The following is a 23,172-nucleotide window of genomic DNA, read 5'->3' on the forward strand; positions in this document are numbered from 1 at the left end:
TGACATGAAATGTATCTGTAAATTGTGAATTGTGAAATAGATACAAAGAGAAATAAAAACATTTCTCTGATGTGCAACATTCATACAGTTGTGCTCAAAAGTTTACATACCCTGGCAGAATTTTTGTTTTTTTGGTCATTTTTAAGAGAATATGAATGACAACACAAAAACTTTTTTCACTCATGGTTAGTGGTTGTGTGAAGCCATTTATTGTCAAACAACTGTGTTTCCTCTTTTTAAACCATAATGACAACACAAACTACCCAAATGACCCTGATCCAAAGTTTACATCCCCCTGTTCTTAATACTGTGTGTTGCCCCCTTTAACATCACTGACAGCTTGGAGTCTTTTGTGGTGGTTGTGGACGAGGCTCTCTGATGGTGAAGCTGCCACTGAATATGTTTTGGACTTTATTTATATCAATTACACAAAAAAAAAAATACAAACAGTATGACACTCTGTGGTAAATCTGCATGGAGTAGACAGTTCTCAAAAACTGAGTGACTGTGCAAGAAGGAGAAAAGTGAGGAAAGCCACCAAGAGACCCAGACAACCCAGGAGAAGTTATAGGCTTATGTGGCTGTGACTGGAGAAATTGTGCACAGTGCAAGCTTTGCATTTTATATCACCAGTTATCCATCTTCATGATGAAGTGGTACAGAGGAGGATTTTCTTAAAAAGACGACCTGAAAGTTTAGCTACAAATTGCCAGAAGGTACATCTGAGATACAAGCCTGGATTTGATCTGTTTTGATGAAAGAAAATCCTTCTCTGCTCTACTCCACTATGAAGCTAAGAGTCGTGATGCACTAAAAGGCCAGTCCAGAAAAGGTCAGTGAAACTCTGGACTGAAGAGGCCACTGAGAGGCTGAGGGACTGTTTCAGAACCACAGACTGGCGCATGTTTCAAAACTCTTATGGTGAAGACATCAACGGCCGGTTTGTCACAGTTACAGATCGTGACCTTCACGCGCCGTTTTGTCAGAGTTACAGATAGTGACCTTCACACGCCGGTTTGTCAGAGTTACAGATCGTGACCTTCACGCGCCGTTTTGTCAGAGTTACAGATAGTGACCTTCACACGCCGTTTTGTCAGAGTTACAGATCGTGGCCTTCACACGCCGTTTTGTCAGAGTTACAGATCGTGACCTTCACACGCCGTTTTGTCAGAGTTACAGATCGTGACCTTCACACGCCGTTTTGTCAGAGTTACAGATAGTGACCTTCACACGCCGTTTTGTCAGAGTTACAGATCGTGGCCTTCACGCGCCGTTTTGTCAGAGTTACAGATAGTGACCTTCACGCGCCGTTTTGTCAGAGTTACAGATCGTGACCTTCACGCGCCGTTTTGTCAGAGTTACAGATCGTGGCCTTCACGCGCCGTTTTGTCAGAGTTACAGATCGTGGCCTTCACGCGCCGTTTTGTCAGAGTTACAGATCGTGACCTTCACACGCCAGTTTGTCAGAGTTACAGATCGTGGCCTTCACACGCCGGTTTGTCAGAGTTACAGATCGTGACCTTCACACGCCGTTTTGTCAGAGTTACAGATCGTGGCCTTCACACGCCGTTTTGTCAGAGTTACAGATCGTGGCCTTCACACGCCGTTTTGTCAGAGTTACAGATCGTGACCTTCACACGCCGTTTTGTCAGAGTTACAGATCGTGGCCTTCACACACTGGTTTGTCAGAGTTACAGATCGTGGCCTTCACACGCCGTTTTGTCAGAGTTACAGATCGTGACCTTCACACGCCGTTTTGTCAGAGTTACAGATCGTGGCCTTCACACGCCGTTTTGTCAGAGTTACAGATCGTGGCCTTCACACGCCGTTTTGTCAGAGTTACAGATCGTGGCCTTCACACGCCGTTTTGTCAGAGTTACAGATCGTGACCTTCACACGCCGTTTTGTCAGAGTTACAGATCGTGGCCTTCACACGCCGTTTTGTCAGAGTTACAGATCGTGACCTTTACACGCCGGTTTGTCAGAGTTACAGATCGTGACCTTCACACGCCGGTTTGTCAGAGTTACAGATCGTGACCTTTACACGCCGGTTTGTCAGAGTTACAGATCGTGACCTTCACACGCCGGTTTGTCAGAGTTACAGATCGTGGCCTTCACACGCCGTTTTGTCAGAGTTACAGATCGTGGCCTTCACACGCCGTTTTGTCAGAGTTACAGATCGTGACCTTCACACGCCGGTTTGTCAGAGTTACAGATCGTGACCTTTACACGCCAGTTTGTGAGAGTTACAGATCGTGACCTTTACACGCCGGTTTGTCAGAGTTACAGATCGTGACCTTTACACGCCGGTTTGTCAGAGTTACAGATCGTGACCTTTACACGCCGGTTTGTCAGAGTTACAGATCGTGACCTTTACACGCCGGTTTGTGAGAGTTACAGATCGTGACCTTTACACGCCGTTTTGTCAGAGTTACAGATCGTGACCTTCACACGCCGGTTTGTCAGAGTTACAGATCGTGGCCTTCACACGCCGGTTTGTCAGAGTTACAGATCGTGGCCTTCACACGCCGTTTTGTCAGAGTTACAGATCGTGACCTTCACACGCCGGTTTGTCAGAGTTACAGATCGTGACCTTTACACGCCGGTTTGTGAGAGTTACAGATCGTGACCTTTACACGCCGTTTTGTCAGAGTTACAGATCGTGACCTTTACATGCCGGTTTGTCGAGTTATAAATCATGGCCTTCACAGGCCGATTTGTCAGAGTTACAGATCGTGACCTTTACATGCCGGTTTGCCGCCATTATAAATCGTGGCCTTCACATGTCGGTTTGTCAGAGTTACAGATCGTGACCTTTACATGCCGGTTTGTCGCGGTTATAAATCGTGGCCTTCACACGCCGGTTTGTCAGAGTTACAGATCGTGACCTTCACACGCCGTTTTGTCAGAGTTACAGATCGTGACCTTTACATGCCGGTTTGTCAGAGTTACGGATCGTGACCTTCACACGCCGGTTTGTCAGAGTTACAAATCGTGACCTTTACATGCCGGTTTGTCAGAGTTACAGATCGTGACCTTCACGCGCCATTTTGTCAGAGTTACAGATCGTGGCCTTCACGCGCCATTTTGTCAGAGTTACAGATCGTGACCTTCACACGCCGTTTTGTCAGAGTTACAGATCGTGACCTTCACACGCCGTTTTGTCAGAGTTACAGATAGTGACCTTCACACGCCGTTTTGTCAGAGTTACAGATCGTGACCTTCACACGCCGTTTTGTCAGAGTTACAGATCGTGACCTTCACACGCCGTTTTGTCAGAGTTACAGATCGTGACCTTCACACGCCGGTTTGTCAGAGTTACAGATCGTGGCCTTCACACGCCGGTTTGTCAGAGTTACAGATCGTGGCCTTCACACGCCATTTTGTCAGAGTTACAGATCGTGACCTTCACACGCCGTTTTGTCAGAGTTACAGATCGTGACCTTCACACGCCGGTTTGTCAGAGTTACAGATCGTGGCCTTCACACGCCGGTTTGTCAGAGTTACAGATCGTGGCCTTCACACGCCGTTTTGTCAGAGTTACAGATCGTGACCTTCACACGCCGTTTTGTCAGAGTTACAGATCGTGGCCTTCACACGCCGTTTTGTCAGAGTTACAGATCGTGACCTTCACACGCCGTTTTGTCAGAGTTACAGATCGTGGCCTTCACACGCCGGTTTGTCAGAGTTACAGATCGTGGCCTTCACACGCCGTTTTGTCAGAGTTACAGATCGTGACCTTCACACGCCGGTTTGTCAGAGTTACAGATCGTGGCCTTCACACGCCGTTTTGTCAGAGTTACAGATCGTGACCTTCACACGCCGTTTTGTCAGAGTTACAGATCGTGGCCTTCACACGCCGTTTTGTCAGAGTTACAGATCGTGACCTTCACACGCCGTTTTGTCAGAGTTACAGATCATGACCTTCACGCGCAGGTTTGTCACGGTTACAGATCGTGACCTTCACGCGCCGGTTTGTCACGGTTACACATCGTGGCCTTCACACGCCGGTTTGTCACGGTTACAGATCGTGGCCTTCACACGCCGGTTTGTCAGAGTTACAGATCATGACCTTTACACGCCGGTTTGTCAGAGTTACAGATCGTGACCTTCACACGCCGTTTTGTCAGAGTTACAGATCGTGACCTTCACGCGCAGGTTTGTCACGGTTACAGATCGTGACCTTCACGCGCCGGTTTGTCACGGTTACACATCGTGGCCTTCAAACGCCGGTTTGTCACGGTTACAGATCGTGGCCTTCACACGCCGGTTTGTCAGAGTTACAGATCATGACCTTTACACGCCGGTTTGTGAGAGTTACAGATCGTGACCTTTACACGCCGTTTTGTCAGAGTTACAGATCGTGACCTTTACATGCCGGTTTGTCGCTGTTATAAATCATGGCCTTCACACGCCGGTTTGTCAGAGTTACAGATCGTGACCTTTACATGCCGGTTTGCCGCCGTTATAAATCGTGGCCTTCACACCCCAGTTTGTCAGAGTTACAGATCGTGACCTTTACATGCCGGTTTGTCGCGGTTATAAATCGTGGCCTTCACACGCCGGTTTGTCAGAGTTACAGATCGTGACCTTTACATGCCGGTTTGTCGCGGTTATAAATCGTGGCCTTCACACGCCAGTTTGTCAGAGTTACAGATCGTGACCTTCACACGCCGTTTTGTTAGAGTTACAGATCGTGACCTTTACATGCCGGTTTGTCAGAGTTACAGATCGTGACCTTCACACGCCGGTTTGTCAGAGTTACAGATCGTGACCTTCACACGCCGGTTTGTCAGAGTTACAGATCGTGACCTTTACATGCCGGTTTGTCAGAGTTACAGAACGTGATCTTCACACGCTGGTTTGTCAGAGTTACAGATCGTGACCTTTACACGCCGGTTTGTCAGAGTTACAGATCGTGACCTTTACATGCCGGTTTGTCGCGGTTATAAATCATGGCCTTCACACGTCAGAGTTACAGATCGTGACCTTTACATGCCGGTTTGTGGCGGTTAAAAATCGTGACCTTCACACGCCGGTTTGTCAGAGTTACAGATCGTGACCTTCACACGCCGGTTTGTCAGAGTTACAGATTGTGACCTTCACACGCCGTTTTGTCAGAGTTACAGATCGTGACCTTCACACGCCGTTTTGTCAGAGTTACAGATCGTGGCCTTCACACGCCGTTTTGTCAGAGTTACAGATCGTGGCCTTCACACGCCGGTTTGTCAGAGTTACAGATCGTGACCTTCACACGCCGGTTTGTCAGAGTTACAGATCGTGACCTTTACATGCCGGTTTGCCGCCGTTATAAATCGTGGCCTTCACACCCCAGTTTGTCAGAGTTACAGATCGTGACCTTTACATGCCGGTTTGTCGCGGTTATAAATCGTGGCCTTCACACGCCGGTTTGTCAGAGTTACAGATCGTGACCTTTACATGCCGGTTTGTCGCGGTTATAAATCGTGGCCTTCACACGCCAGTTTGTCAGAGTTACAGATCGTGACCTTCACACGCCGTTTTGTCAGAGTTACAGATCGTGACCTTTACATGCCGGTTTGTCAGAGTTACAGATCGTGACCTTCACACGCCGGTTTGTCAGAGTTACAGATCGTGACCTTCACACGCCGGTTTGTCAGAGTTACAGATCGTGACCTTTACATGCCGGTTTGTCAGAGTTACAGAACGTGATCTTCACACGCTGGTTTGTCAGAGTTACAGATCGTGACCTTTACACGCCGGTTTGTCAGAGTTACAGATCGTGACCTTTACATGCCGGTTTGTCGCGGTTATAAATCGTGGCCTTCACACGCCGGTTTGTCAGAGTTACAGATCGTGACCTTCACACACCGGTTTGTCAGAGTTACAGATCGTGACCTTCACACGCCGGTTTGTCAGAGTTACAGATCGTGACCTTCACACGCCGTTTTGTCAGAGTTACAGATCGTGACCTTTACATGCCGGTTTGTCGCGGTTATAAATCATGGCCTTCACACGCCGGTTTGTCAGAGTTACAGATCGTGACCTTTACATGCCGGTTTGCCGCCGTTATAAATCGTGGCCTTCACACGCCGGTTTGTCAGAGTTACAGATCGTGACCTTTACATGCCGGTTTGTGGCGGTTAAAAATCGTGGCCTTCACACGCCGGTTTGTCAGAGTTACAGATCGTGACCTTTACACGCCGGTTTGTCAGAGTTACAGATTGTGACCTTCACACGCCGGTTTGTCAGAGTTACAGATTGTGACCTTCACACGCCGTTTTGTCAGAGTTACAGATCGTGACCTTCACACGCCGTTTTGTCAGAGTTACAGATCGTGGCCTTCACACGCCGTTTTGTCAGAGTTACAGATCGTGACCTTCACACGCCGTTTTGTCAGAGTTACAGATCGTGACCTTCACGCGCAGGTTTGTCACGGTTACAGATCGTGACCTTCACGCGCCGGTTTGTCACGGTTACACATCGTGGCCTTCACACGCCGGTTTGTCACAGTTACAGATCGTGGCCTTCACACGCCGGTTTGTCAGAGTTACAGATCATGACCTTTACACGCCGGTTTGTGAGAGTTACAGATCGTGACCTTCACACGCCGTTTTGTCAGAGTTACAGATCGTGACCTTCACGCGCAGGTTTGTCACGGTTACAGATCGTGACCTTCACGCGCCAGTTTGTCACGGTTACACATCGTGGCCTTCACACGGCGGTTTGTCACGGTTACAGATCGTGGCCTTCACACGCCGGTTTGTCAGAGTTACAGATCATGACCTTTACACGCCGGTTTGTGAGAGTTACAGATCGTGACCTTTACACGCCGTTTTGTCAGAGTTACAGATCGTGACCTTTACATGCCGGTTTGTCGCGGTTATAAATCATGGCCTTCACACGCCGGTTTGTCAGAGTTACAGATCGTGACCTTTACATGCCGGTTTGCCGCCGTTATAAATCATGGCCTTCACACCCCGGTTTGTCAGAGTTACAGATCGTGACCTTTACATGCCGGTTTGTCGCGGTTATAAATCGTGGCCTTCACACGCCGGTTTGTCAGAGTTACAGATCGTGACCTTTACATGCCGGTTTGTCGCGGTTATAAATCGTGGCCTTCACACGCCAGTTTGTCAGAGTTACAGATCGTGACCTTCACACGCCGTTTTGTCAGAGTTACAGATCGTGACCTTCACACGCCGTTTTGTCAGAATTACAGATCGTGACCTTTACATGCCGGTTTGTCAGAGTTACAGATCGTGACCTTCACACACCGGTTTGTCAGTTACAGATCGTGACCTTCACACGCCGGTTTGTCAGAGTTACAGATCGTGACCTTTACATGCCGGTTTGTCAGAGTTACAGATCGTGATCTTCACATGCCGGTTTGTCGCGGTTATAAATCGTGGCGTTCACACGCCGGTTTGTCAGAGTTACAGATCGTGACCTTCACACGCCGGTTTGTCAGAGTTACAGATCATGGCCTTCACACGCCGGTTTGTCAGAGTTACAGATCGTGACCTTTACATGCCGGTTTGCCGCCGTCATAAATCGTGGCCTTCACACGCCGGTTTGTCAGAGTTACAGATCGTGACCTTTACATGCCGGTTTGCCGCCGTCATAAATCGTGGCCTTCACACGCCGGTTTGTCAGAGTTACAGATCGTGACCTTTACATGCCGGTTTGTGGCGGTTAAAAATCGTGGCCTTCACACGCCGGTTTGTCAGAGTTACAGATCGTGACCTTCACACGCCGGTTTGTCAGAGTTACAGATCGCGACCTTCACACGCCGGTTTCAACTCAATCAACTTTTTTTCTTATATAGCGCCAAATCACAACAAACAGTTGCCCCAAGGCGCTCCATATTGCAAGGCAAGGCCATACAACAACTATGAAAAACCCCAACGGTCAAAACGACCCCCTATGAGCAAGCACTTGGCCACAGTGGGAAGGAAAAACTCCCTTTTAACAGGAAGAAACCTCCAGCAGAACCAGGCTCAGGGAGGGGCAGTCTTCTGCTGAGACTGGTTGGGGCTGAGGGAAAAAACCAGGAAAAAGACATGCCGTGAAGGGGGGCAGAGATCGATCACTAATGATTAAATGCAGAGTGGTGCATACAGAGCAAAAAGAGAAAGAAACAGTGCATCATGGGAACCCCCCAGCAGTCTACGTCTATAGCAGCATAAATAAGGGATGGTTCAGGGTCACCTGATCCAGCCCTAACTATAAGCTTTAGCAAAAAGGAAAGTTTTAAGCCTAATCTTAAAAGTAGAGAGGGTGTCTGTCTCCCTGATCTGAATTGGGAGCTGGTTCCACAGGAGAGGAGCCTGAAAGCTGAAGGCTCTGCCTCCCATTCTACTCTTACAAACCCTAGGAACTACAAGTAAGCCTGCAGTCTGAGAGCGAAGCGCTCTATTGGGGTGATATGGTACTACGAGGTCCCTAAGATAAGATGGGACCTGATTATTCAAAACCTTATAAGTAAGAAGAAGAATTTTAAATTCTATTCTAGAATTAACAGGAAGCCAATGAAGAGAGGCCAATATGGGTGAGATATGCTCTCTCCTTCTAGTCCCCGTCAGTACTCTAGCTGCAGCATTTTGAATTAACTGAAGGCTTTTTAGGGAACTTTTAGGACAACCTGATAATAATGAATTACAATAGTCCAGCCTAGAGGAAATAAATGCATGAATTAGTTTTTCAGCATCACTCTGAGACAAGACCTTTCTGATTTTAGAGATATTGCGTAAATGCAAAAAGGCAGTCCTACATATTTGTTTAATATGCGCTTTGAATGACATATCCTGATCAAAAATGACTCCAAGATTTCTCACAGTATTACTAGAGGTCAGGGTAATGCCATCCAGAGTAAGGATCTGGTTAGACACCATGCTTCTAAGATTTGTGGGGCCAAGTACAATAACTTCAGTTTTATCTGAGTTTAAAAGCAGGAAATTAGAGGTCATCCATGTCTTTATGTCTGTAAGACAATCCTGCAGTTTAGCTAATTGGTGTGTATCCTCTGGCTTCATGGATAGATAAAGCTGGGTATCATCTGCGTAACAATGAAAATTTAAGCAATACCGTCTAATAATACTGCCTAAGGGAAGCATGTATAAAGTGAATAAAATTGGTCCTAGCACAGAACCTTATGGAACTCCATAATTAACTTTAGTCTGTGAAGAAGATTCCCCATTTACATGAACAAACTGTAATCTATTAGACAAATATGATTCAAACCACCGCAGCGCAGTGCCTTTAATACCTATGACATGCTCTAATCTCTGTAATAAAATTTTATGGTCAACAGTATCAAAAGCAGCACTGAGATCTAACAGAACAAGCACAGAGATAAGTCCACTGTCCGAAGGCCATAAGAAGATCATTTGTAACCTTCACTAATGCTGTTTCTGTACTATGATGAATTCTAAAACCTGACTGAAACTCTTCAAATAGACCATTCCTCTGCAGGTGATCAGTTAGCTGTTTTACAACTACCCTCTCAAGAATCTTTGAGAGAAAAGGAAGGTTGGAGATTGGCCTATAATTAGCTAAGATAGCTGGGTCAAGTGATGGCTTTTTAAGTAATTGTTTAATTACTGCCACCTTAAAGGCCTGTGGTACATAACCAACTAACAAAGATAGATTGATCATATTTAAGATTGAAGCATTAAAGAATGGTAGGACTTCCTTGAGCAGCCTGGCAGGAATGGGGTCTAATAAACATGTTGATGGTTTGGATGAAGTAACTAATGAAAATAACTCAGACAGAACAATCGGAGAGAAAGAGTCTAACCAAATACCGGCATCACTGAAAGCAGCCAAAGATAACGATACATCTTTGGGATGTTTATGAGTAATTTTTTCTCTAATAGTCAAAATTTTGTTAGCAAAGAAAGTCATGAAGTCATTACTAGTTAAAGTTAATGGAATACTCAGCTCAATAGAGCTCTGACTCTTTGTCAGCCTGGCTACAGTGCTGAAAAGAAACCTGGGGTTATTCTTATTTTCTTCAATTAGTGATGAGTAGAAAGATGTCCTAGCTTTACGGAGGGCTTTTTTATAGAGCAACAAACTCTTTTTCCAGGCTAAGTGAAGATCTTCTAAATTAGTGAGACGCCATTTCCTCTCCAACTTACGGGTTATCTGCTTTAAGCTACGAGTTTGTGAGTTATACCACGGAGTCAGACACTTCTGATTTAAAGCTCTCTTTTTCAGAGGAGCTACAGCATCCAAAGTTGTCTTCAAAGACGAGATACTCTAACTCCCTTACAGAGTTTAGGTAGCTACTCTGCTCTGTGTTGGTATATGACATTAGAGAACATAAAGAAGGAATCATATCCTTAAACCTAGTTACAGCGCTTTCTGAAAGACTTCTAGTGTAATGAAACTTATTCCCCACTGCTGGGTAGTCCATCAGAGTAAATGTAAATGTTATTAAAAAATGATCAGACAGAAGGGAGTTTTCAGGGAATACTGTTAAGTCTTCTATTTCCATACCATAAGTCAGAACAAGATCTAAGATATGATTAAAGTGGTGGGTGGACTCATTTACTTTTTGAGCAAAGCCAATAGAGTCTAATAATAGATTAAATGCAGTATTGAGGCTGTCATTCTCAGCATCTGTGTGGATGTTAAAATCGCCCACTATAATTATCTTATCTGAGCTGAGCACTAAGTCAGACAAAAGGTCTGAAAATTCACAGAGAAACTCACAGTAACGACCAGGTGGACGATAGATAATAACAAATAAAACTGGTTTTTGGGACTTCCAATTTGGATGGACAAGACTAAGAGTCAAGCTTTCAAATGAATTAAAGCTCTGTCTAGGTTTTTGATTAATTAATAAGCTTGAATGGAAGATTGCTGCTAATCCTCCGCCTCGGCCCGTGCTACGAGCATTCTGACAGTTAGTGTGACTCGGGGGTGTTGACTCATTTAAACTAACATATTCATCCTGCTGTAACCAGGTTTCTGTTAGGCAGAATAAATCAATACGTTGATCAATTATTATATCATTTACCAACAGGGACTTAGAAGAGAGAGACCTAATGTTTAATAGACCACATTTAACTGTTTTAGTCTGTGGTGCAATTGAAGGTGCTATATTATTTTTTCTTTTTGAATTTTTATGCTTAAATAAATTTTTGCTGGTTATTGGTGGTCTGGGAGCAGGCACCGTCTCTACGGGGATGGGGTAATGAGGGGATGGCAGGGGGAGAGAAGCTGCAGAGAGGTGTGTAAGACCACAGCTCTGCCTCCTGGTCCCAACGCTGGACAGTCACAGTTTGGAGGATCCAAGAAAATTGGCCAGATTTCTAGAAATGAGAGCTGCTCCATCTAAAGTGGGATGGATGCCGTCTCTCCTAACAAGACCAGGTTTTCCCCAGAAGCTTTGCCAATTATCAATGAAGCCCACCTCATTTTTGGACACCACTCAGACAGCCAGCAATTCAAGGAGAACATGCGGCTAAACATGTCACTCCCGGTCTGATTGGGGAGGGGCCCAGAGAAAACAACAGAGTCCGACATTGTTTTTGCAAAGTTACACACCGATTTAATGTTAATTTTAGTGACCTCCGATTGGCGTAACCGAGTGTCATTACTGCCGACGTGAATTACAATCTTACCAAATTTACGCTTAGCCTTAGCCAGCAATTTCAAATGTCCTTCGATGTCGCCTGCTCTGGCCCCCGGAAGACAATTGACAATGGTTGCTGGTGTCGCTAACTTCACATTTCTCAAAACAGAGTCGCCAATAACCAGAGTTTGATCCTCGGCGAGTGTATCGTCGAGTGGGGAAAAACGGTTAGAGATGTGAACGGGTTGACGGTGTACACGGGGCTTCTGTTTAGGGCTACGCTTCCTCCTCACAGTCACCCAGTCAGCCTGCTTTCCCGACTGCCCGGGATCTGCCAGGGGGGAACTAGCGGCGGCTAAGCTACCTTGGTCCGCACCGACTACAGGGGCCTGGCTAGCTGTAGAATTTTCCACGGTGCAGAGCCGAGTCTCCAATTCGCCCAGCCTGGCCTCCAAAGCTACGAATAAGCTGCACTTATTACAAGTACCATTACTGCTAAAGGAGGCCGAGGAATAACTAAACATTTCACACCCAGAGCAGAAAAGTACGGGAGAGACAGGAGAAGCCGCCATGCTAAATCGGCTAAGAGCTAGTAGCTACGCAACCTAGCGGATTCCTAAAAACACACAAAGTGAATAATGTGTAAATAATTTAGAGGTGATTCAGCAGAAGGAGTGCCCCAATCAAGGCACCAAACAGGCCATGAAGCAGCACCGATAACGCACGACAACAGTGCTTAAAAAAATAAATAAAAAAAATAAATAAATAAATAAATAAAAATAAAAACGAAAGCGTTAGCAAGCTAGTTAGCTTGCCAACGCTGATGAAAGTTAGCTGATAAAAGTGCTCCGTCGCGATGTTTCGACCGTTAGAGGTCTTCCTTAGGCGTTGGAGCACAGTAAAAAAGTAAAAAAGTAAAAAGGTAAAAAAGTAAAAAAGTCTTGAAAAAGACTGTTAGTTCAAGTCCAAAGCAGCAGGTAGCAGTCTCTGTGTAAACAGTCCCAACAGAGAGCCAAAATTCTGATGCAATCTCACTCCCGATATATGTCAGAGTTACAGATCGTGACCTTTACATGCCGGTTTGTCAGAGTTACAGATCGTGACCTTCACACGCTGGTTTGTCAGAGTTACAGATCGTGACCTTTACATGCCGGTTTGTCAGAGTTACAGATCGTGACCTTTACATGCCAGTTTGTCAGAGTTACAGATCGTGACCTTTACATGCCAGTTTGTCAGAGTTACAGATTGTGACCTTTACATGCCGGTTTGTCAGAGTTACAGATCGTGACCTTTACATGCCGGTTTGTCAGAGTTACAGATCGTGACCTTTACATGCCGGTTTGTCGCGGTTATAAATCGTGGCCTTCACACGCCGGTTTGTCAGAGTTACAGATCGTGACCTTTACATGCCTGTTTGTCAGAGTTACAGATCGTGACCTTTACATGCCGGTTTGTCAGAGTTACAGATCGTGACCTTTACATGCCAGTTTGTCAGAGTTACAGATCGTGACCTTTACATGCCGGTTTGTCAGAGTTACAGATCGTGACCTTTACATGCCGGTTTGTCAGAGTTACAGATCGTGACCTTCACACGCTGGTTTGTCAGAGTTACAGATCGTGACCTTCACACGCCGGTTTGTCAGAGTTACAGATCGTGACCTTTACATGCCGGTTTGTCAGAGTTACAGATCGTGACCTTTACATGCCGGTTTGTCGCGGTTATAAATCGTGGCCTTAACACGCCGGTTTGTCAGAGTTACAGATCGTGACCTTCACACGCCGGTTTGTCAGAGTTACAGATCGTGACCTTTACATGCCGGTTTGTCAGAGTTACAGATCGTGACCTTCACACGCCGGTTTGTCAGAGTTACAGATCGTGACCTTTACATGCCGGTTTGTCGCGGTTATAAATCGTGGCCTTCAGACGTCGGTTTGTCACAGTTATAAATCGTGACCTTCACACGTCGGTTTGTCACGGTTATAAATCGTGACCTTCACACGTCGGTTTGTCACGGTTATAAATCGTGACCTTCACACGTCGGTTTGTCGCGGTTATAAATCGTGACCTTCACACGTCGGTTTGTCACGGTTATAAATCGTGACCTTCACACACCGGTTTGTCACGGTTATAAATCGTGACCTTCACACTCCGGTTTGTCACGGTTATAAATCATGACCTTCACACGTCGGTTTGTCACAGTTATAAATCGTGACCTTCACACGTTGGTTTGTCACGGTTATAAATCGTGACCTTCACACACCGGTTTGTCACGGTTATAAATCGTGACCTTCACACGCTGGTTTGTCACGGTTATAAATCATGACCTTCACACGTCGGTTTGTCACAGTTATAAATCGTGACCTTCACACGTCGGTTTGTCACGGTTATAAATCGTGACCTTCACACGTCGGTTTGTCACGGTTATAAATCGTGACCTTCACACGTCGGTTTGTCGCGGTTATAAATCGTGACCTTCACACGTCGGTTTGTCACGGTTATAAATCGTGACCTTCACACACCGGTTTGTCACGGTTATAAATCGTGACCTTCACACGCCGGTTTGTCACGGTTATAAATCATGACCTTCACACGTCGGTTTGTCACAGTTATAAATCGTGACCTTCACACGTCGGTTTGTCACGGTTATAAATCGTGACCTTCACACACCGGTTTGTCACGGTTATAAATCGTGACCTTCACACGCTGGTTTGTCACGGTTATAAATCGTGACCTTCACACGCCGGTTTGTCACGGTTATAAATCGTGACCTTCCGGGATGCATGTACCTGAAAGTGAGAATGGAGCTGCATTTTTTTTTTCCCTTAATCGATGATCAAAATAATTGTCCATTTTTCCCTGTTGATTGATTAGTCAACTATCGGTCAATGCATTTATGACAAATATCACAACACGTATTTTTCTGTGCATCAAATCAGACACGATGAAAAACATGACGTGTTTTTCAGACATTTTATTGACGACATCAACCTTTTGACCTATTGGACACATAGAAAAAAGCTACTGAAACATATCGTTTGAAGCTTGATCACAGATTCAAAAGCACCGCGACATCTGCAGTGTGAGATACATTTATCAAAAAAACAAATCGTAAAAATATACACAAACGAGACAGGATCTGTTTTTTCTTTCAAAGCGTGACCGCAGAAACAGTTAAATGAGACCCAGAGCCAACTAGTCAGCCAGCAGACTTCACTGATTATAACTGACGACACGTCCTGAACCATCCAAGCCACAAAACAAACCCGGACAAACAGCAACAACAACAACGCTTTCAGCCAAAAAAAAAGTATTTTCTGCCACATCACTTCAGCCTCTCAGATAAATTAACATTTTTGATGCATTAAGCATTAAGAAAGCAGATGAAACTGAAGTAATTATGCTAAACACAGTTTTCTCTGTGAAGAAGCTGAAAACGCAGCAATAAAATAAAATAAAATAAATCAACCTCACAAATGAAACACCTTCAAGTGTCTTGAAGCGCGTGTGTGATTTTTATTTTTTTTCGTTTTGGTCTCCCTTTAAAAAAAAGCTCCAAAAAGCTGCAGCAGACCTAAATTAGGACTTTGTGGAGTGAAGTGGTGAGGTAAACCCCGCCCACCAGCTGCACCCTTCTATCCAGACTGACTCACGCTCCCGTTCAAGTGCACCGTCATCTGCATCCTCGCCATCGCTTTCTGCAGCAACACCAGCGGGCCACCTTTTGGCACCGTGTTTTCTGGAAGGGTTCGAGTCCAGCCGCAGGGCAAGTGTCTGCACATCTGAGCCCGCGGGGTTCAAACTCTTCGGCAGTAGCTGAGGAATTCCCTGCTCGGGTGCTACAGCAAATAGTGTCTCATCATCTGAGGTGTGTCAGCAAAAACAAACCAAAAAAAAAAAAAAAAAAGATGAAACAAACAGCGTCTGTCTGGTTCTCCCTCAACACACTCTGATTTTTTGGAGCACGACTGTGCAAACGATACAGGAAACCATAAAAAAAACTAAAAACAAAAGACACAAACACAAACCAAACGTGTCGCCATTCAGCTGGTCGTCTGGACATCGTGATCACGGCACCCGTCAGGACGTTTTCCACAAGTCAAACGTCAATCTGGCAACAACTTTCTCAGTTACAAATTTGACTCTGCTACCGTTCTGCAAGCAAACGTGCACGTGCACCGAGTGTGCACAAATCACAACTTCACAGTCACAAGCCTCAACAAGGAGTCATGTGACCTGCTCGTTCTTCTGTCTGCCCACACGGAAGCATTAGGCACTTAAATTAGACCTTCATGTCATATTCTACTTTTTTCCCAACAAAACTGGGTTTTAATATTACAAACAATAATAATAAAAAAACAAAAACAGAGCGAAATCTTTGGTCTGCAAACAGCCACACTTACTTCCAAATTTCAAGGCAAGACACCAGTTTGTTACCAAACTAGTAAAGAGTGTTTGACCACACAGTTGGACGTTGCTGGGTGGCAGCAGGAGGGTGAAGCCGCCGTCTAAACTCGCTGACTCATCACTTCTCAGCATTTTCTAAGTCACTTGTTTCTGTGACGGTCCTGCGGCTCAGTTTTGTGGCCCCCACATGTTGGCGCTGCTAAGGAATGTGATTCACATCGAGACTGAATTTTCTACATAAGCCGAACGCCAGGTGTGTTTTCGTATCATTCATACTCAACGTATGAACCAAACAAGCTTTGATGCAAAACATTAAAGAGGAGATTCTTTTTTTCTGGGCAAATTTCAGGCTCGGTCACGCCGGGTTAACCAGCTCACACTCTCGTCCTCCCACTTTGCTTGGGGTGACTCAGTTACATGGCAGCCAGGTGGAGTAGGCAGCGTGCTGGCAGGCAAACACCGGTTGCACCTGTGCGATGTAGTAGTTACTGAAGTTACCATCTGCCACATAAGGAGCAGGTTGGTAGTAACAGGTGACATTAGCCACATTGGGGATGACATTCTGCTCCGCCAGCACGCGCACAGCCAGCATGGCTATCAGTCCCAACGTCTGCCGCCGCTCGTGTCCCATCAGGCACACCGTGCTCTCATTGACCACCCCGTGGAGGGTCATCAGGTAGTCATACTTGCGGTCCTCCAGGCCCACAAAGTGGTTCTGAAGGTAGGACTCCAGCTTTCGCTGCTGCTCACCGATATCAGGGAAGTCGATGAAGAAGCGTGAGCACATGTAGCGCTGCAGCGACTTCATCTCCGACTCAGAGGCGGGCCGGAAACCCCTCACCAGTAAGTGGCAGTACTTCAGCAGACCTCCGCCTCGGATCTCCTCCGGGTTCCGGGTGCAGATGATTTTGTGACGTAGGTGGTCCAGGGCCTCGCCAAAATCCCCGTACACGCTCTCACCCATGATGGTAGGGTGGAAGGTCTCAGTCATGGGATTCTCGGAGCACTTGTAGAACAGCAGCAGGGAGTCGAGGTTGATCTGGAAGGAGTCAACGCTGAACTCAAACTGCCGCCGAAGGGAGTCCACGAACTTCAGCTCCACATTCTTACCGCGGTTGTTGGAGAGTGAGATGAGACTCCAGCGGTCTGAGTCGTTGCACACCTTCACCATCTTCTGCACGTAGACTTCCTGTGAGGGAGCAGAGAGATCATGAACAAAATGGTGCAAAATTCATTCTAATCATCACATCCAGCAGAGTTTTATGAACTTTTAATCATGCTGTCACCTGTATGACCCACATTCTTGGTCATAAGTTGGTTTTAACGCTGCTGACCTCAATAGTAAACGGACTTGGACCTGAGATCCATGTGGCTGAGCTGCTTACTTCAATCCTCTTAACCTCATAAAAGTAACATTTTACTACCACTAAACTAATCTAATAGCACATTAAGCTGTGCCTAATGGTCGTTAAGACGAAATGGCGCAAATGCAATTAGACGTCAAAAACTTGCAAATAAAACATTAAGAAAAACATTTAAAAAGGTGCAAAAACTTAGTGTGCGTGTACCTTTAACGTTAACGGGGTTATTTTCTCTTTATTCACACAGTCGGGCAAAAAGTCCAGGAGACAGTCCAAAACTATGTCCTTCACAATCTGGAAATCAGCTTCACTTTTCATATCTGCGTAAAAGATCAGGTCGAGGTCCTTGTAGCCGAGTCCGCTGTCCTCGTGCAGGATGTGACTGGCCGCGGAGCCGTTTAACCGGACGTCCCGGACGTAGATCAGCTTCTCCTCCATCCTGCTGCGCACCACTTTGACGATCTGCCGCGGCTGCATCTCCAGAGTGGGGAAGTTCCCGCGGCCGTGGATCGGGATGGTCTCGGTCAGGATGGCGTCCAGGCGCTGCACTTGTTCCCAGCTGAGGACGCTGACGTTGGTGGCGTCTGCGTCAGACATACAGCTGCTGTCGTCCTCCGACATGCTGCGCGACAAGTCCTCAGAGATGGAAGAAAAAAAAGGTTTATTTTATATTAAAAGTGACGCAAACCACCAGCCGCGGTTTTACGCACAAGGGCTGCGCGTCATGTCATGTGCCTGAAGACTCGGAGGGTCTGAAGTTGTCAGAATTGGCCGTTGATCCGTAGAAATACAGGCGCAGCGCCGTTCCCGTTTGCGCAATAATCCTGCGTATGGAGGTCCAGCGGAGCCGGTGGCGCAGCAGCGGAGCGGGTGGACGCACGGAGTGTCTCCAAAGCAGAACCAACTTTCTCTCGGCGCTTTTAAAACATTCTTCGGTGCGTCCGAGCGCTGCGCGTCACCGTCTCTGAAGGTCGCTGATGATCCGGAAACTTTGCTTTTCCGGCTGTGACTCCATCGCCAAAAGGCACGCCTATAACTTGATGAATTTGCATGAATAACTCCTCAAGTCGCACTTTGGCACAGTCGACCTCTCAGAGGAATCTGGTGCATTTCTACGTGCTCCTCCTACATATTTCAAAAATTCTCCTGCCGTAACTAGGCAATAATCCGGTTGGTGAAACTTCGACGCGCGCACGAACTCCAGCTCGCCTCCCCGAAATCTGTTATAGATCAACACGTTCACCGTTACGCGTCCGTGTGCCCGAGCGAACCTCGGACCGCGTGCGCAGCTCTCCAACGGCTCCATGCGCGCGCCTTTACGCAGTTTTGCCCAGCGGATTACGCCATGAAATAACATGTCTTAAAATTAATTTACAAAACACGTGATTATCGTTATATATATTTCAAGGGGAAAACAAACATAATCTGCAAGTAAGAGCCTCAACTCACGTCGCCCTGTCGCCCCCTGTAGGCTGCTGTAGGTTACACACTTTAATGCAGCGACGTCTCACTATTCAGTGATTTAACGAAATATAAAACCCTTTAATCTCTCATAAATTTGTGACCCTTCGTGGTGCCAAACGTCCGGCCAGAGAGCCACATCTAACCCACCAAACAATCGTGTGAGGGACCCATATGTTTGGAACCAATTATTGAACCTGGCCTGCATAAAAAAATAAAAAAAAACTACTTATCTTAAAGAATTTTGCTTCCACCAAATGTCACGTGATCACGTGTTTACGTTTGACAGATTACCACAACGTTTCAGTTGATCTTCACAAAACTTCATGATCAATTCTATCAACAGAGACTTTTTTTATTGTTATTTTAACATCCTGACATGAATTCTGTCTTTTTTTTTTTAATCTTTATTATTTACATTACAAAATAGAACCTTTTGTTAACATTTCAACCAGTTTCTCATCCAGGTTCCAGCTGATCTTGGTGGAACAATAATTCCTGTCAACAAACAAGATGAATTCAATTCTGGTGTTGATCTTGATTCTGGAACAAACAGTTTTCCAAAATTTTGATCAGCATCTCATTGTGATGACAGATGAAATTTGGAACAGATCTGAGCCAGGATCTGCTGAAGTCCAGGTCTTACAGGGTCAGGGTCAGGGTCAGACCATGTCCATGTCAGCGGTGTGTATGGTGGTGGTGGGGGGTGTGGGATGCTCCAGAATAAGGCCCTGCGTCACTGCAGCTACAGAGATCTGTAAACCTGATGATCCCATTTACTGTGTGGCACAGATTTAGCTCCAAGACCCCGTGTGGACGCCCCCTGCAGGACAGAACAGTGTCCCGCAACAAGCAGAGAGTGCTGACCTTCAATCCCCACAGGCCAGTTCTGAGCTTTATAACACTGTAACAGATGAACTGTTCTGAGACTACGGCCCAGTCCATCCACGGGACGGATCCACGCTGTTCAGGACACAATGAGAAGATGCTGACTGTTTTCCAAACTGTCACCAGAATGATCTCAGCAGTGAAGAATCCACAGACAGATTTTCCAACACGCTGCAGCCGAAGCAGATCACTGGATGACTTAGTTGTTACATCGACTTGATTTTAGTGTCAAATTATTTCTGACATGCAAAACCATTTTCCTTCTGCACAACATCACTGCAAGGTCAAAGATTCAACAATGAAATCAGTGACCTTTCAAAAAGTTCAAAATCCTCGACTGACTCATCTTCAAAATCTGAACACTACTGTGCAAAGGTTTTAGGCATTCCAGAGTTAGAATAAAAGTACCATTTGATGATCCTCCCTCTTTTTTTGGCTTGTCAACATAAAATCAGTTTAAACAAAGTCAACATGTCAGCTATATTTTTCTATCCCATAACAATAAGTCCCTTCAGCTGCTCCCTTGTTCAGTCGGGGTTGCCACAGCAGGCCCAAGGTGGATCTGCATGCTGATTTGGCACAAGTTTTACACCGGATGCCATTCCTGACACAACTCCACATTAAATGGAGAAATGTGGCAGGGGTGGGGTTTGAACCAGGAACCTTCCCAACTGAAACAAAGCACACTAACCACTTGGCCACCACCACTGTTTCCACTACATAGTAATAACAGCAATCCGAGATTTCTAACGTCTATCAATCTGGATCCGTATCACCTCCAAAATTTATTGGAGTCTTCCCTGGCCTAATATCTATCTGTGGTGAAAATTTCATCAAAATCCATGCAGTAGTTTTGACATAATCTTGCTAAAAGACAGACAAATGAATAAACGCTGATGATTTTACCTCGTCCTTGGTGGACGTGATAATAATAATAATAATAATGCTGATCAGGTCTTTGTAAGTGTACTGGCTAGTAGAACTCCACACAAACAGTTGGAAATGATCATGCAATATTAAAATGATTGTAAACTACAATTATTCATACTTTGTTAGGTTTTTCTTAAAATAGTTTTTGAGGTCTTGTGACATATATACAAAAAAATTAAATAAAAATGACAGAAATAGAATCAGATTTTCATATTTATTATCACTGAAGCTGAAATTCATCAGTTCATTTATTTAGGAACATTTATCAGGTTTGAATTGCTTTTTATGATGCATTAAATGCACCTAAAACTTTTGCACAGTACTCTGTTTGAATGTTATGGTGCCAAGTACTGTACTTTGAGGGTCACCTGTGAATCCGGCGGTGTGACAAACTCCACCCACGGCTTAAACTAAGGAATGAAGAGGTTTGTTTTTTTTGTTTTACAGGTTAGAAGTATTTGCTTTGGTGTGTCAGACAGGTTGATCACAGCTTGCTGAAACTGAAGCCCACATCTGGAATTGTAGGTGGAACTATTCGTCGCTCACAGTGTCTCAGTCTCAGTCTATGTGTTTCCCAGGTGTGGGGCGACCACTCCTATGGACTTGACGGAGTCACGGTGCTCCGGTAACGCAGCTGTGAGACAAACAGCGGGGACACAGACTGTAGCCAAACAAAGCGCGTAAATACAGCGGGACACCAGTGACCCTGGGTGCGTCCTCAAAGACATTATGAGGTCATAAAGTGGTGCATTAGCATAAAAGATAAGAAAAACAAACTGGCAAACAAACTGTTCTGATGTTGACGGCTTCTGTGGCGCTTCCCAAAATAAACATTTTCTTCTCCACAGTATGAAAAGAAAATTATCTTCTTTGTAGTTCTTCTCAAAAAAGAATCTCATTTGCCTCTAGGGTCAGTTAAAAGATTTCAGACCAATAAAAATAAACATTTTGTCTTTTCCAGAGCCACTTATCTGACAGGATGAGTTGGATTTATCGACCGTGAAGCGTAACTCTGCCGTCCTTTCAGCTTTTCATCAGGTCGGCCCGTCTGCTGCGATGGACCATCAAACCTTCTTTGATCATGTGCCATCATCTAAGAAGTGCAGCTCTGATGTTTGCAGCTTTACAGCTGAAGAATTTAAGGGTTAAATGTTTGATGTTAAACCAGGAATTAAGAAACTTTTTCTTAGTGTTTCCTGTATAGTTGTGTACTTGATCTTGGACTTATTAGTGTCTCTCACAATTAGGTCAGGTTTTGGACGTAAGCACACTTTGCCACACATCACCATCCCCCCCCCCACACACACACAGTCTGAGTTGTTGTCATCCAGGACTCGAGTCACATTTGAGTCACAGATTTGTGGCTCAACCTCAAAGGCTTGACTTAGACTTGCAAAAAATGACTTGTTAACATCTGTGAGCCACTGCAGGTTCACTTTCAGTTTATCAACTGTAAAACACCAGCTTATTAGAAGTACAGCTGGTACCATCCAGCCAACAGCCGAAAGGTCCAAACCTTACCGATACTGGAACCAGTCAAATACATTTGAAACAACTAATCTGTTATTAAATACATTTATCATGACTCAGATGTGCAACAGAAACAATATCACTGACCACTATAAGCACAGAGAGGATTGTCACAGTGGGTAATGGAGCTGGTCACGTGGTCACAGAGTTGGCCACGTCTCTGTGTACTTGGACAAGATGCTTCATCTGCACTGACCATCCAGCAGTAAAAGGGGTCCTGGCTTTGGCTAGGAAGTGACCTGTGCCAGACTGGCATCCCGTTCACGGAGGGTGAGATTTGAAGATGCACCATGGACGGGGTGATGGGAACACACCACATGGCCAAAATGTTGAAGCTGGTGCAACTCCTCATTTGTATCCCCAAGTAACTGCCAGTTTGAAGCCAAGTCATTCCAGCAGTACAACAAATCCCGCAGAGAGACCGAGCACCAAAGACATCCAGTCATCGCCTTTAGGTCACTGGTTAGCATCCAAGTCTCACAAGGAGGCACCAGGGGCCTCGTGTACAAAGCGTGCTTACGCACAAAAACCTGACGTACATCCGTCTCCACGTCCACGTGCAAATGTATCAAAAGTGACGTGAGCGTGGAAATGTGCAGTGCGTCACACAAAAATCCTGGCTGGCGTACGTACGTTTCTACAGCTACTGTTCCACTGTGGACACGTAAAGGTGACGCAGGGAAGCATTAATAGTGTGAAAACAATAAGTCATCAGAGTGATGTGCACATCAGAGACACACTGATGAAGATTTAAAACACCCACGTGTTTGCAATAAAAAATAAATAAATAAAATATTATATATTATATATAATATAAAAAGCATGCGCAAAGTGACACGTAAAATGGTGCTAACAGTGGCGTTGTTAGAGGACCTTATAAAATGGTGCAATCTGACGTGAGCGTGCATTCAGAGAATGCAAGGATTTACGTCCAAATGAGGATAACTGGCTCATAAACCGATTTCAGTTTCCAAGGCCACTGTGACTGGAGTTGCACAAGAACTGCAGTCAGCTCAGAGCACAATACGGCGAGG

The 23,172-nt window shown here is 45.5% G+C and overlaps 1 protein-coding gene across 1 annotated transcript; it reads right to left on the reverse strand.

Annotated features, from left to right (window-relative positions):
- Window positions 1-16,099: 16,099 nt before the first annotated feature.
- tent5aa (terminal nucleotidyltransferase 5Aa) lies at window positions 16,100-18,573 on the reverse strand. Its single transcript, XM_034175414.1, has 2 exons — window positions 17,537-18,573; window positions 16,100-17,157 (listed from the first exon to the last, which is right to left on the reverse strand). The coding sequence occupies exons 1-2, from the start codon at window positions 17,948-17,950 to the stop codon at window positions 16,378-16,380; spliced, it is 1,194 nt and encodes a 397-aa protein (XP_034031305.1). The 5' UTR covers window positions 17,951-18,573; the 3' UTR covers window positions 16,100-16,377.
- Between the last annotated feature and the right edge of the window lie 4,599 nt (window positions 18,574-23,172).

The sequence above is a fragment of the Thalassophryne amazonica genome, chromosome 7 (genome assembly GCF_902500255.1).
Source record: "Thalassophryne amazonica chromosome 7, fThaAma1.1, whole genome shotgun sequence".
Taxonomy (NCBI): Eukaryota; Metazoa; Chordata; class Actinopteri; order Batrachoidiformes; family Batrachoididae; genus Thalassophryne; species Thalassophryne amazonica.

Excerpts from the sequence above, each read along its gene's own strand:
- tent5aa (XM_034175414.1), bottom strand. The coding sequence starts at position 17,950 with ATGTCGGAGGACGACAGCAGCTGTATGTCTGACGCAGACGCCACCAAC. Across the intron at positions 17,158-17,536 it reads TAACCCCGTTAACGTTAAAG|GAAGTCTACGTGCAGAAGAT; the intron begins GTACACGCACAC and ends GCTCCCTCACAG.